Source organism: Tachysurus fulvidraco, chromosome 24 (genome assembly GCF_022655615.1).
Source record: "Tachysurus fulvidraco isolate hzauxx_2018 chromosome 24, HZAU_PFXX_2.0, whole genome shotgun sequence".
Classification (NCBI taxonomy): Eukaryota; Metazoa; Chordata; class Actinopteri; order Siluriformes; family Bagridae; genus Tachysurus; species Tachysurus fulvidraco.
In genome coordinates this window covers 14231126-14246065 of record NC_062541.1, presented here as the reverse complement: position 1 = coordinate 14246065, position 14940 = coordinate 14231126, and the positions used below count along the sequence as shown (strand labels likewise).

General features: G+C 44.3%; 1 protein-coding gene across 3 annotated transcripts in view; it reads right to left on the bottom strand.

Annotated features, from left to right (window-relative positions):
• tnrc18 (trinucleotide repeat containing 18) overlaps positions 1-14940 on the bottom strand; it is a 58346-nt gene that overhangs the window by 20680 nt on the left and 22726 nt on the right. For all 3 annotated transcript variants that reach the window (XM_027148468.2, XM_047808127.1, XM_047808126.1), the window contains exons 4-17: positions 13764-13868; positions 11716-13281; positions 9422-9524; positions 7815-8020; positions 7019-7165; positions 6340-6527; positions 5787-6201; positions 4148-5104; positions 3168-3319; positions 2632-2765; positions 2319-2471; positions 2057-2237; positions 1579-1951; positions 1087-1353 (exon numbers count right to left, since the gene is read on the bottom strand). In XM_027148468.2, coding sequence (XP_027004269.2) covers positions 1087-1353; positions 1579-1951; positions 2057-2237; positions 2319-2471; positions 2632-2765; positions 3168-3319; positions 4148-5104; positions 5787-6201; positions 6340-6527; positions 7019-7165; positions 7815-8020; positions 9422-9524; positions 11716-13281; positions 13764-13868 — 4947 coding nt within the window. The remainder of the gene's footprint in view (positions 1-1086; positions 1354-1578; positions 1952-2056; positions 2238-2318; positions 2472-2631; positions 2766-3167; positions 3320-4147; positions 5105-5786; positions 6202-6339; positions 6528-7018; positions 7166-7814; positions 8021-9421; positions 9525-11715; positions 13282-13763; positions 13869-14940) is intronic.

The following is a 14940-nucleotide window of genomic DNA, read 5'->3' as shown; positions in this document are numbered from 1 at the left end:
GAAGTCACAGCAAAAAGAGGGTGGTGTCCTACTTACAGAACATTGCCCATGGCTCAGGTGACATGGATAGTGACCTCACGTTGCACAGCTGGATGCCCTACTCCAAGCCAAGTGCTTGGCTTCGCTTTTTCTTTCTTTTTTTTTTTGGTTGCAGCAGGACAAGCAAATGCACAGACCGAAAGACATTCAAAAGCATCATGGGGAGGAGAAGGGAGTCAAAGGTGGAGGGATGGCCAAGCAGCTGCAGGGAGAGAGCCAGCAGTCTACAGAGGCTAGGTTATTCATTTTTAGTAAAAAAAACAAAAAACAAACAAAAAGAGAGCACCCCGTTTTTCCAAATATCCCCATTATAATCATGCAGAAAATAAATGGCTTGGTATTTAAATGCCTTTAAATAAGTAGATAAATATAGGGGGGGAAATATTAAGAAAGGGCAAATATACAAAACTGACCATAGGGATTTAACCAGGAAAGTGAAAGAAGAAGAAGAAGGAGGAAAAAAAATGTCACTCAGCAAAGATTTTTTTTCAAAAGATTTGAGGGGATTTTTCACAAATATGTGCCCCCCTGTACGCTCTTCTTAGTGCAAAATTGATACGTCAGAGATCACCCAAAAGTTTTAACCAATGACTGCAAAAAGGGATATTTGAAGAACAGGACTCTAGGAATGAATAAGCATATTGCAAACTAATGTTCTAGATGTAGCGAAAGACAGACATTCAGTAAAAATTAAAAACTAACATGTTTAATAAAGCTTGGGTACCAAACTGCAATACAATTATGAGACATTTTCCACACAGCCACACAAGTTTTAATGCACAATGCTACAGATGCCTCAAACGGCAAGACAAAGTCATAAAAGGCAACCATTTTGTAAAAAGAAAACAAAATAGGAAAAAAACAAAGGACTCCAAAAAGAGTCGACAATATTATATACACAAGCATACAAGAGATGAGGTAGCAAACTATCATGACTATTGTATTTATGGCTTCTTAGTAAATTTACACTGATAGCCATGGCATGAACAGTAGGCTCATGAGGCATGAAGGCAATTGTGTGCATAGCAAAAGTTTTTTTTTAGTAACCTTGGTCAAATGAGTCCTCAGAGGAGCTGACTCCTGCCTCTTGCAGTAATAAAGCAAAGTGCTTCTGTTTTCTTTCCTTCACCCCCTGTTTCGACTTGAGGCATGAGGAGGAGGAGGAGGAGGATGCAGACGTTCTCTTGGATGATGGACGCTTCTTCTTAGACGGAGTGCTGTATTGGCCTGGGATCTGTGTACAGGGTCCTGATCTCCCCAACATGGCATGAGGTGGCCAGCCATCCTTCATGGAGTCCTCTTCTGAATCGGTGTCTGTGTTACAAGCATATCATAGTGCTTAAATTCAGTGCAAATATTTCAACCCCCCAAAAAGGAAACACACAAAAGCACTAAAAATGTCTTGTATCAAAAAAAAAAAAATCTATACAATTAAAACACACCTGTTCAAACGAATGGAAAGTCTTGCTCACAAACTACAGAAATACATGCAAATCAGCTTAAAAAAAACCCTCAAAAACATGCAGAGATGTCACTCACTGTTGGAGTAGCTGCTGATCTCTGACCTCACTGGAGAGTTGGAAGCTTTCCTCTGGGTTTTTCCCTTAAGGCAGGAGTCAGTAGGCTTTAATTTGTAGGATATTTTGTTTTTACCTCCTTTGGAGGATTTGTGAAAGAAACCCAGATCTTTGGACAGCTTGGATTTTGCCATCTTGTTTTTCGCACTTATGTCCGGGAGTATAGACAGCCTGCTCCCGGAGGGAGTTCTGGACTTTGCAGAAGAAGCGTCCACAAACTTACACGAGGCCTTGTTTGATTTACCGAGCTTAGTGAGAGACAAGGCTTTGTCCAGCTTTGAAGCCAACTGCTCTTGCTCGCTTATTTGGCTCTTCTTACTGCCTGTTTTAGGAACCTGTCAGAAAGCACAGTCCTCAATTAGAAAAGTAGACCCAAAATAGCTCATATAAACATGTATGAAGGTGCTGAGTCTTAGCAATGCCACGGCACAAGTACACACCTCGTGAGAGTAACTGGAGGATGCTTCTTGCTCGTTCCAGCTCTTGCGTCTCTTCTTTGTTTTTAAAATACCAGCGTCCGTGTCCTCGTCTTCTTCCTCCTCCCGAGGGGAGCTGCGAAAGCGCTTCCTCAGCAGTTCCCCACTCTCTGAGTCCTCTGAATACTGTGAGCTCTGGGCCAGCCTGGAAAACAGCACAGCGTTCAACACAATAGTTCAGCGGGACAACCTGACCCTGTCAGTGCTCAGGCCCACGAACACTTACTTTCCACACTTGGCATCCAGCTTGCCTGAAGGCGGAGACAGAGGACACAGACCGTTTTTGCGCTTCCGGGGCCGACCAGGGCCTCTCCTGGACAGGTTCCTGCTCCTTTCCTCTTGCTGCTGCTGGAGCTGTTGGTGAAACTGTTGCTTCTCTCTGAAATTACAACATGAACATATGTTTACACTCAGCCTTCATAACCTGATACTAATAATCAATAAATTGTTGCTTCTGGAGTTGTGTCACAGCTAAAAAAAAAAATAAAAAAAAAAATAACAGTGTTAACACATGCTGAAGGTTTAACTCCGAGGCTTACACTTTGTCTCTCCGTTTTTGTAGCCTGATCAGCTCTCTCTGCTTGTCTTTATAGCAGCGCTGTAGATCAGCCAGTCTCACACGATAGTCCACCTCCATTGCATCCATACGCTCCAAAGAGGACTTGGAGAACATCTACAAAATGGATAAAAAAGAAGAAGAAAAAAAATCACAATCTAGGAGAGAGTGGGATCAAGCTAAAGCTTTGGGTCAAATCATACTCTAACGCGGAAAAAACCTGGAATGATATCGGCAATACACAGATGGCCTTATTTTATCATGCATAGCAAAGATCAATGTATAATTCATTGCAATGAAATAGCTGTGTTCATCAGAAGCTTTTAACCAAAAATCATGTATTTGACAATCCATAAACAGACCAAAAAAGAAAGAAAAAAAAAACGAAAACAGAAAGGATATTTCTATGAAACGCCACTCTCTGATGATGTCTGAGACAACAGTGAGGGCAAGTCCCTAAACATGAATAAAGAAAGCCTGATGAGCCTGAAGGAAAAATAGGGAGAAAGGAATGCATACAGGTTCGTCTTTCTTCTGTCTCCAGCTGTATTTCTTGTTGGGGTTGAGCTCTCTGGGGAGGCGGACGCTGGCTTGAGGCTGGCATTTGATGGCCTCCAGGAGGACTTGCCTCCCAGCCTCGAGGAGACTCTCTAATCCACAGTGCATTATGCCTGCACATACAAAAACAAATCAATACAAACCTTCATTGCTTCAAGTCCAAACAGAGCAGATACTCTTCAGGTCCTGAACGTGGGCGTCATGTGTGAAGATGCCTTAAGAAATTTGAGGCGATCTAGAGGGGCATGACTAACTTCCAGTTGCGATGCAAGACGCATTTACAGAGGTTAACAAACCTTACGAGGCTGCGTCCCTGTTAAAATCAGCGAGGCTTACGCTTTTCTTTAAAATAATCATTACAAATGATTCAGACAAATTCAAAACACTGTTGGTACAATTGCCTAATTTTCTAATCGCTGACAACTGGCGAATAATTATTTAGAAAGATATAAGCCTCGTTGGTTTACAAGCTGTGCATTGTTTAGCAACATGGACACAATAAATACGAGTCAGATGGAGGATCTATTCAGGATCGAGCTCTTTCCCTAATCGATGTGATGTCTTTGTAAAGCTGCATCGGCAGACATGGTTGTATAAGCCTACTTTCGCTGATTGCCAATGCCTGTATTGTGCTACATCAGAAGGATTTTTAATACCCAGGCCATTTCTGACCTGTCGTGGGCTGCAAGACCTTTTGTGGTCGGCTGTGTGGGCCGCAAGTTGTGAAAGGTTACAAACCTCTGCTCTAGTGAGTGCTTTGCTCATTCAGTGGAGCTGAAAGCCTTCCTGCTGTTCTCCACACATTTGCAAACTGCAATTTCAAGGTGAACAGAACTATGTTTCTTTTTTATTCCTCCCTCCGCCCTTCCAACCGATCAGTGCTTCTAGTCTAAAGTAAATTACAAACCATTATTTTGTATTTTGGCTGCTTTGAGTCTTACCCTGCATGGAGTCTCTCTGATGCCTCTGCATCTCTAGCTCGGCCATTTGGCTAAGCAGGGCCATGCCCTCGACCGCAGTAGACTCCAAAAGACTGATTCCTTGGCACTGCACCATCCCGGCAGGGGGCAGCTCAGCCATGGTGGTAAGGGCACCGGACTGGGGCAGCTCACTGGCCGTGAGGAGTGCCAGCATGCCTGCCATGGGGTCCTCAGACTGGTTAGGTACTGCCATAGGGGCAGGCAGAAGCACAGGGGGAGAGGAGCAGTGATGCGGTATGTCAACTTGCGTCGATTCCAGGTCTGGAGCATCAAGGAAGGGTTCTTTGGATTTGAGTTCAGGAATGAGCCTCTCTGTGTGAACTGAGGGTGAGACTGAGGAATGAATGCTGCAGTCTATGGGTTGCATGTCAGTGTAATTTGAGGAGTTGTAGACCACTTCTGTCAAGTCTGCTGCAGGGATTCTATCCAAGTCTGATCTTGCTCTTTGGTACAATTCTTGTTGAGGAGAGGAGAATAGATCTGGCATGTCACCTTGTTCTTCTTTGTTTTCCATAGGCAGTGGTGAGACTGCAGCTCCAGAGCAGGCATCTGCTTCAACAAGAGTGCACGAGTCCTGGCTAGAAATCGGAGCAGCAGAGTGGATGGAATGTGTGATACCATCCTGGCCCAGAACTTCCTTGCTGTTCTCAAGGTCTGTCTCTTCTTTGAATGGCACGACACTCTCCTCTACTCCCTTGGGCTCTCTGGACGCTTGGAGAACTTCTGCTAGAACCGGGGAACACATGTGGCTGGGTTTTACGCTGGCCGGGCCGGCTGAGCGCTTTGAGCCCTCAGCCTGCAGAGGCACAGCTGGAGCCAGGCCTTCTGCATCAGCAGCTGTGGCTGGCTGAAGAAGGTAGGGATAATGACTGCCGAAAGACGCCGTTATTGATTGGTAGGGATAGCCTGGAGGAATTTCTGCCAATAGACAACAAAAAGGACAGAGCCGTGTGAGAGACTTATGCAAGGAGCAGAGGGCCACGGTTCACTATGACACAGTGACAAAATGATTAATCATCCCACACGCTCAACCAGCTTTATGAAACTTTCATGAGCCAAATGGTCACAGTACAAGCATTCCAAAAGCCCTCGTGTCTATGCCCCCACCCCCAAGGTTTAAATACATGCATGCATGCTTATACGTTCACACTGCAGAGATTGCATAAATATATTCATTCCATGTACAAAGCATTTTAAAGAGGAAACACCAGGGGAAATACACATAAAAGTGCTGCTCTCGCAAGTAGTCTCCATATGAGTGGAGTGGCAGCTGGTAATCCCATATGTAAGGATATCTGCAGCCTACTCATTAAGACCCCTCAAGGCTGCACATACTGACATGACGAATGGCACTCTGACTGCCATCCAGGGTGAAATCCCAATCCCCACCAGTAACAGACAGACAGACAGATAGACAGACAAGATAGATAGATAGTTCCACAGGTGAGATAAAAAGCCAAAGTCACCTGCCCACATCTCTCATCTTTTATATGCTTCTAAATATAATTCCATTAAAACATCATGGATACCGGCAAAACTGGCAATGGTGATTTATTCCATACTTCAGCAACACAGAACATTAAAATTACAGTGAACGTACCAGGATATATAGACGGGAAAGAAGCAGACATTTGTTTATGGAGGTTAAGTTCCTCTTTGTCAGGCCCGTCCACAGACTCCTGTTTAGGGTTGATAGGGGAAGGGGGAGGTGACAAAGCGGAGGCAGGACTGAGCGGCTGTGGGGCTGGGGTAGATGAGTGCGAGTAAGACTGCTGAGGAAGTGTGCTCTCTACTTTGGGCCTGTCTTCAGACTTAAGTGAAGTGACTGGAGAGGGCAGTGGTGTGACTGCTAGGGGTGTCTTTTTGTGGGAAGTGGATGGAGTTGGGGAAGGTGGAGGGGGCTTGCGTAAGTGCAGAACAGATGCAGGTACACTTGAGATGCTGGCTTTAGCACACTCTCCACCCCTCTTCTCTGCTTTGTCCTCCATGTCAGCCCGCTGTTCTTTTAGTCTCTCCTGTACAAACAGAATTGAGTCAGGATGTTTGTCAATTAAATAAACAAATGCAAAATAACGATTTGGACCTCCCTAACCACGTATATACCACCCCATGCAGATGGTTGGTAAATTAGGCAAAAGAGATTTATTTCCTACCACAAACTGTGCATTCCTCTGTAGCTCCATGACCTGGGCAGCCTGCTGCTGAATCATGTAGAGCTCCTGTTGGCGAACGAGCTGCTGGTGCGAGAGGAGCTGCAGCTGGTGGGCATGCTGCAGAGAGCTGCCTGCTGGCGGGTACACGGCAGGCCACAGTGGGGTGCCACGCTCCAACATCTCTGCCGCTGCAGGAAAAAAAAAAGGAGACATTAGCAACGTACAGACCGCACTGTGTTTCCAGTGCAAGAATACAATACTGATAGGTAGGCAACACTACACATGGTGTATTACTGATTCTGTTCTTGCTTGCCTGTAGACAAATTTAGTAATCACCATGAAGACATGGTTTGAGAAGTATGGATTTGGAAGAACTTGAGTGTCCTGCACAAAGCCCTGACTCTGACCCAACCCAACTGAACACCCTTTGGCATGAACTGGAATGCTGACTGCACCCCAGACCTCCTCACTCTTTCAATATCAGTGAACACAAACAGATGAACACAAATCCCGTCAGCCAAAAGCTTGTGAAAAGCCATCCAAGATGTGTGGAGCTTATAAGAACAGCAAAAAGAGATTAAATCTGGAAAGGGATGTTACAACAAGCACAAATGGGGTATCTATATAATGCACAACACCTAGTCTTGAACAAAAGCTAGCAGGAAGACGAAGAACTTACTGTAGTGTGGAAGGTGTTCGGTTGGAATGACGACCAGTTGTCCAGTCTGTGGGTCCCGAGCAAACTGGTAGGCTTGAGGGATGGACCCAGGTAAGGTGGGTGGGTAACCTGGAGGCAGGGGCTGGTGAAGAGAGGGTGTTCCGAGTCCTGGACAAACCACACAAGAGACAGAATTTTAAATGATGGCTGCTACATGTACAATAGGGTTGGTTTATTTGCTCTGACTGACTTTAGGAATCATAAATGCTCTTAGCCTTTTGTGAGCCACCGTCCCTTGGCTAACATTAGTTAAGTTTAGTAGAGTTTTCAGCACATCCAACAGCTGCCACTTGCTTAGAGAACACTGGCACTGTTCCAGTAAAGTCTAGACAGAAATGTGGTGTACCATGCTTCACTGAGGCTGTGGTGTTTGCTGTTATTTTTGGAAAAAAGTGCTGGTAGGATTTGGCCATGTTTCTGAGAATGTTTTCTCTTGGCCCAAACAAAAGGGCTGCCTGGCAGGCCAGCAGAGACAGAGGGATCAACCAAATCAACATGAGGAAAAATAGCAACATCACAATTTTTGAGACAGTGTTCAAAACATACTCGATAAAAATACAGACACACGATTGTGCACAGTGTGCACTCTGGTATCAGACATACCACTGGATTCACAAAATTTATCATGATTATATTCTCATTTGCTAAACATTTTAAGACCTTAAAATTGGACCACCATTTAAAAACCTATAGTAAAAATTCACTATGTTTCCTTATGTCTTGTGTAGTCTATTAATTCTGTGAGCTAAAGATGTACCATATGGAGAACTAGGCAGCCACATAGATGAGGGCCCAGGGCGAGGCAACCAGGGGTGAGAAGTCAGATGGGAAGTAGGGTCAGCAGGCCAGCGGCCTGTCCCGGTCAGGGCAGAACCGCCAGTCACCATCAGGTTTGGGTTCAGGCCACTCACGGACACCAAGGGAGCATGTAGCTGAGGGTAATCCGCCAAGTTCTTGTTCTCTCTGGAAATGAACCATAAAACATCAAACTGTACAGAGATACAATCACTGGAAGAACCCCAAAAATGGGTTTATGGTGCATTTCTCTTGAGTGCAAAATATCCATTAAGCTCTTAAGAGACTCAGAGCAGCCAGTGCTGACTCAGAGCTATGCTTCTTGTTATGACTCAGATACCACCTCAATGTTGTGACTGCTCAACCTTGAGCACATTTTGAGCTTTTTGTTCAAAAAAAAAAATAAAAAAATCTCAAATTTCCTCCTGGTGAAATTATAAGCCATAAATCCATCTACACTTTAAAGGCTGCTATCCTGAGACAGAGACTGATAAGAAATGTCCGCAGACCTGCGCAATAACAATCCTGCATATTAAAAGTATTTATTTTTCAAGAAAGAAAATATATTTGTTGGCAAAACTGCAATATCGAATCCCAATAAAACCTACAATCTAATCTACAAATTCATCCTCGGGTCTGCTTTTACAGCTCGTATCCATCAACTGTATTCTATTTTTCTCTATGCAAACTTTAGGCAGTCAGTCAGTTTTCTATAATCTTTAGAGCTATGTATATGAGAATATAGAGAATAGAGAGACATAGAGAATGTATGCGATCGGACTGGCTAAGTTTTACACATATGGCCAAATTTGATCATACTCAACAGAGCTGAAAATTAAATTCATGATAATGCAGTGTGTGTGTGTACAAGGGAATAAAAGTACTTGTGCCTGTCAGTAGTTTAAGTTCATTTCCAAAAACTGCAAAATATCATATGATCCACGTTGTTATTTACAACATAGCTGGCTACAAACCCACAAGACAATAGTATCATTTTGACGTACACACTTTCTGGTCTCAATTGTCCCACTCTCTGAGAGGAAAATCAAAACACTTCCCTGTAATGCATTACTCACTCACTCAGTGTCAAAAAGCCCAGATAGAAATGTCTGGGTCATGAATTCAAAAGGGCAGATCCAGAGAGTATAAACATGAACAAAAAGAAAATAACAAAGCAAACAAGAAATGCCAAAGATGACCGATACTTTACACTCAACAGCAGAAAATCTGACAAAAAAAAAAAAAACAACCATAATGCTATTTTTAAACCACATTCAAATACTGTAGTCATTCCGCTCTGCACATCTGTCCTTCAACACAAAAAAAAAAATGACTAAAGGGCGATGTAATTATCAATTTCTCGTGTCCAAGTGTAATACCACAAATGTCATCAGATTACATTTCTGCTCTGTAATACATGAAATCAAATAAGCATTAAAACCGACACAACTCTCATATAAAATCCATGGAGAAGGTTACACCCCTTCAAGCAGTCCTGTACTTCAAGGACGTCTTCAAATATTCTCAGAGTATTTTTAAAAAAAGGTATAAAAACATTTCACACATTACCTCATCGCCTTCTCATGCTCGTGTTCCAGCCGTCCGGGCAGGAGCCGGCCGTCGTGATGACGTGTCCGCTCTTGTATTTGTTGTTCTTCATCTTGGCCCGGGCCTGTGGAGCACAACCACCAAGTCGGCACGGAGTGAGACGATGCTGAACCTGCAGCACTGAGGAGGTCATTCTGGGTTTTGACAAATCTGACCATCACCACTTCACCCATCTAGGCACTTTGTGTGTGTTACAAAATGACCTTATTCGCCACCTCTCCTCAAGTCTTGGGATAAAACGTGTGTGAGATAAGCTGAGAAACTGCCTTGAGGTTCTCTGTTTCCCACAGATCAGTTTCCCCACATACAATCTATACGTTGTGAATAAATATAACATACTCTTAATATATCGGAATGTTTCGATCCCATTGTTAAACCTTTAATTGTTCATAGAATTCCTGGACACTTTACTGATTCAGAGCAAATGATCTCTGTGAGACAAATTCTTTATCTTCTTAAGAGTCTTAATCTTCAAAAATGCAATCAGATGAGATGTTCGTTCACACTTGTTTGATGGGATGTTTGAAAAACACTGAGACGCGAGGCTGTAACTTCGGGTAATTTTTTATTTTTATAGCCCAATAAGAGCATTCGATGCGTCACGTCACGGACGACGAGAAACACAATCGTTTGAATTATGGGCTGGATTCTGCTGTTTAAAAAAAAAATCTGAAGTTATTACATTTGATCGGTTTATTACGATGCTGAAGGGGATGAGTTATGCGCTCAATAGTGCACACAAGCATAGGGAAATGGTTTGAATCTAACTAAAGATAAATCCAGGTTACTGTTTAATAACGGTGTTGTATTTCAGCCAACAGCCCACTTTGCTAGTAATGGCTAATCATGGTCATGTGCAGAAAAGGAGCTCTTTTAGTAATGTGAATTCACACACAATGACTGTAGCTCACACTGTCCACTTCTTTAAAGTTACTGGCCGACAAAGCTAAGACGCATTAACCTGAAATGGAGAATGGTTTACCAGTTCCATCCGGTTCTGTCCTTCCATTAATTTACGTTACCGCCCCTCTCTCCGCTTCATTCTGCTTTTTCCATCTCACCTCAGACTGACCCCAGCAGCATTCAGGTCACCACCAAATTAGAAACAAGAGCACTGACTTCTCGAAAGAGGTTAATAAATAAAGTGTGTGTGTGTGTGTGTGTGTGTGTTTTGTAATGAGATGAAATCTACTTGGGCTCTGGTCAATATACCTGGGCGCAGCGCCAAAGTATCGCCTACGTGTGGGAAACACTGAGGTTGCACTTGATGTATCCAAAGGGATGCACCATGACTGGGCATTCCATGCCAAATTCAAATTACATTTCATTATTAGCAGTTGTCATAGACAAGACATACAACACTTTCCAATCTCTACAAACCACAAGAGTTTTTTTTCCCCCCTCAGTTAGCAGATTGACATGAAGATCCTTGTTTACTTGAGCAGGAATGCAGTCAGGAAATTCCTGAAAATAATTCAGTGCGAGTTTCTGGGATCTTTGTGATGACTGACACTAGCTGGAAGAAGACCGCATTCCTCAGCCGGAGATGTGAGAGCACATGGCTTTCCATCGTGCTCCTGGGGAAAGGTTTCAGCCTGTTTCCAAGGTTACTGAAAGCCTGTCGGACATACTATCAGTTTGCATTGAATTCACTGCAGATTAATCGAGTAATGCTTTTCTAGCCCTTGTGTAAATTCAAACATCTCGTCTGCGAAAGATGGCTAATGTTATTACTACACTCCCTTTGCACACACAAGACATAAATTAATGCCTTTCTCCCCATGTCATATTCTCTCAGTCACTCTGTCTTCCTAACTCGCATGCTCTCTCTCTCTGGCTCTCTCTGGGCCGATTCTATTGCTTAGCAACAAACCTGAGTCTTATTAGAATTCAGTGCCTGTTTACAGCTTTTAGTTCAGTCCTGTAAATGACATTTCTAATACAAGCAGGCAGGTGGTGTCTTAGTGAACACTTCATGCGTTAGCAGGAAGCACCCTGTGCCAAAGCGATAGCGCAGCTCATGGTCAGCATCTGCACAATATCCCTGGCAAAAATGCTCTGCTGATTGGCTTGAGGAATGAAAGCCCATCAAGCACCACCCCAGTACATGTTTTGCTTTCATGCTGAGAGTGAAATAACCTTGCTGGCATGGCATGAAAACAGACATCGGAAAAATACTGCTCTGTATTTCAGCGAGCCAATTTCAGACATAAATTTATGACTAATAAAGTGTAACTGCAAAGGTGATGTTTTACCTTTTATACCTCCTGCCCGAATTGGTCTATCTCGGTCTGACACAGAGCTGAGCTTGCTGCTGTTATCTCTCTGTCGGGCCACTGCTACTGCGATGCCCACTGGGGGGTGCCGAACCTCAGCCTCCCCCTGAGAAGTGTTTCCATCCCGGTTGAAAGATTTGGTACTTTCTGGTCTCTCTGGCTCCCTCTTCAGCTGCTTTCCAGACATGTGCTGAGCCTCCAGCTTCAAGTTGCCCAGTCCCCCAAACGGGGTGCGACTATCCGCACCGTGCTTAGACATGACCTCACCAGAGAAATTCCCACTGTACTTGATAAGGCTCTGCATAGCAGATACCTCGCTGTGCTCCTTACCCTCGAGGCTCCCTGGGCTGCCTCTGCGATCCAGGTACATGCGCTTGCCCTCCTCCTCTCCTCTGGGACCATGAGTGTGTTGTGCTGCCAAAGCAGCCATGTGGCTAGCGGCATAGTTTCCCATCTCGAATGGCTTCCATTTGGTGTCGGCAGAGTGGAGTGAAGAAGATTCCAGACTAGAAAACGTGGGTCCAGACCTTTGAACGATTTCACGCTCATGGACGCGGCTTTCTGTCTCCAGTCCCATTTTAACCGTGTGCTTGGTGGTCGGGCTGTGGCTGGGTTTGATTGTGCCCAAATCTAAAACAGGTGGCCTTTTTACAGCCAAATTGTTGGCCCTGATAACAGATCCCTCTTCCCGTACAAAGTCTCTCTTGAGCTCACTGGGACAAGGAGACTCGCTCCTGACAGACGGTGCAGTTGTCCTCTCACTCCCCACCTGAAGGGATACTCTGTTCATGTCCCTGTCCCTGCTCTTATCAGTTTTATTGTCTCGAGCTTGTGACGCAATCTGGATAGGCCCTTTACGCTCGTCATAAACCTCGACAGAAGGCACATAAGTAGGGGCGGTCACTCTGTGTTCCTTGGCCGGCTCTTTTGCGGCAGAGCAAAATGGGTACAAGTTTGGGTGCATGTGGTGAGGGGGTGGGTAAGCACCAGAAGTCACCAGTCTGGGTGGGAGGGGTGCTGTACTACTCTGGAGAGAGGAGGGACTGGCATAGGTAACGTGCAAAGTGCCTAGAGATGTAGCCGTGGAGTCAAGCCGTTTTGGCCTGTCGTAAGAGGAAGGGACCATAGCGGGGTCATTTTCATCAACACGATCCCTTCTTTCTGATTCCAAACCTGCGTATCTGGATGATGGGCCGCTGCTAGTCCTGCAGTTGCTGAAAGAGGGCTGGAGCAGGTATTTCGGTTTAACATCAGCAGCAGGCGAATGCTGCTGAAAGACTTGCCGCTCGTCCTCAGACTTAGCATCCTGGGTCAGGTCCACCACACTGTGGGGCCGCAGCTCCTCCCGAAACCTCTCCCGTCGCTGGACAGAGTGACCTGGCTCGCTCTTGCAGGGTTTTTCTTTTCCCAGTTCCCGACCTGAGTCTTTCGAGCTCTTGTGGAGCTCTTGTGACTTGTCTCTGGAGAGCGGGCTAGGCAAATGGGCCACGAGGCTCCGTGCCATGGCAGACTGGGTGTGTACTGAGCCCGGAAGGTAAAACCCCTCTGCAAAGAAATAGAGTTATAAAGTCATCGAGACAGTCTATGACTCAGACAGCTTTAAGTTAAAGCAGCCTACGGTCTTAAAACTGCCACGTTGAACAAACATGTAGAGATGAGCTATGAGGCAACATTTCATGAGAAATAGGAGTATAATAATCTTCATAACATTATTGCTGAAATCAAATTACATATAGCTACTGATCTCCACTATGTGTCATTAGAAAATTTACAGCGTTGATAAAATTAAATTCGAACAAATTTACTAACATCTGGTATGATGCGAACATTCATTTCGAATCATTAAAACGATATACAGCAAGTAAGCATGGCAGCTAATAAACTCAGAACAAACTGCTCCTTCTTACTCTGCAATTTGTTCAAGTCTGTAACCCTGAAAGACTTAATCGGAGTCCATTACCGAGTCACACAACTTGGATTCAAATAGGTTAGATACATTTGTTTTCCATTTCTGGAGTTGGACAAACCTTTTTGTGAGTCAAAAAGCGAATGCTGGCCTAGTTGTGGATGCTCAAGATGACCGAGGGGAAGGAAGGGGCCAGGGTACATACCACTGGAAAGGTGGGGGAAACCTATGAGGAGAGAGTAAAAGTGAAAGAGACATTATACAGAGGCACACTATAGCTACTTTTAAAGGAGGGCTGAGGAATTACTTTTCAGTTTCCTGTGACATTTCACGAATGCCATTCGTTTTTTTTCATAACTCGCTGGGAGGCGACATAGCTAAAAAAAATAATAAAATAAAATAAATTGCCAGAATAAGTTACTGTTTCCACTGTTTTGTTTACTTTTTAAAAGCAGACAGGTGACTGAACATTTAATCTCTTTTCACATGAAGTACCTTCGAACTCCAGACGGCAGTTCTCATTGGGTGCTTCATAAATCTGAACGCTGGACAACACACCAGGAGGAAAATATGTCTCACTTCTGACAGCTGATACCCAAGAAGGATATATTTAGGCATTTACATAGACAAGGAACTTTCTGAAATTTCAGGATTATGCAAAGACTCTCAAATATTTACTTCATACACGAAATTCTAAGAAGAAAACAAACAAAAACAAAAACACTCCTATGAGGACAACTAGAGGGAAACGTAGTCTTTTCCTCCTGAACAGCGATTAAGACGAGACACAATGATGCTACTGACGATAAAGACGACTTCTAAAAATAATTGCCGTTCCTCAGAGCAAAAGGGAGCAGCATCATGCTTAAGTCAATCCTGTGTCAAATGTGGCATAACCCGAAGGGCCGCATCCTTTTTTGGCTGCAACAGCTGAATTCTAAAAAGACTGGCTGGTTGAGGGATCTGGGCTCTCAGATGGAAGGCGGCAGTCTGAAAGGAATGGCAGTGAGGGCGATGTGGGTGTTTACTGATTGGAAGAATGGCCTGAGGCAGAGGAAGAGGAGAACCACCCTGACCTGCTGCACTGTTTATAAAGAAACCTGCCAATGCGGAGGAGGCATTAAAACACCCTGGCCTTGGGCACACACCAAACCCATGATGACTCTGCCTTTGGAGTCATGCACTCGCTCACAAATGAAACATTCCTGTACCCCTGAACAAAAGAACACTTTCTGTAAAATCATTATGCTCCATATATGTAACGGGGAGAGAAAATATCATCTAGCTATCACATATAG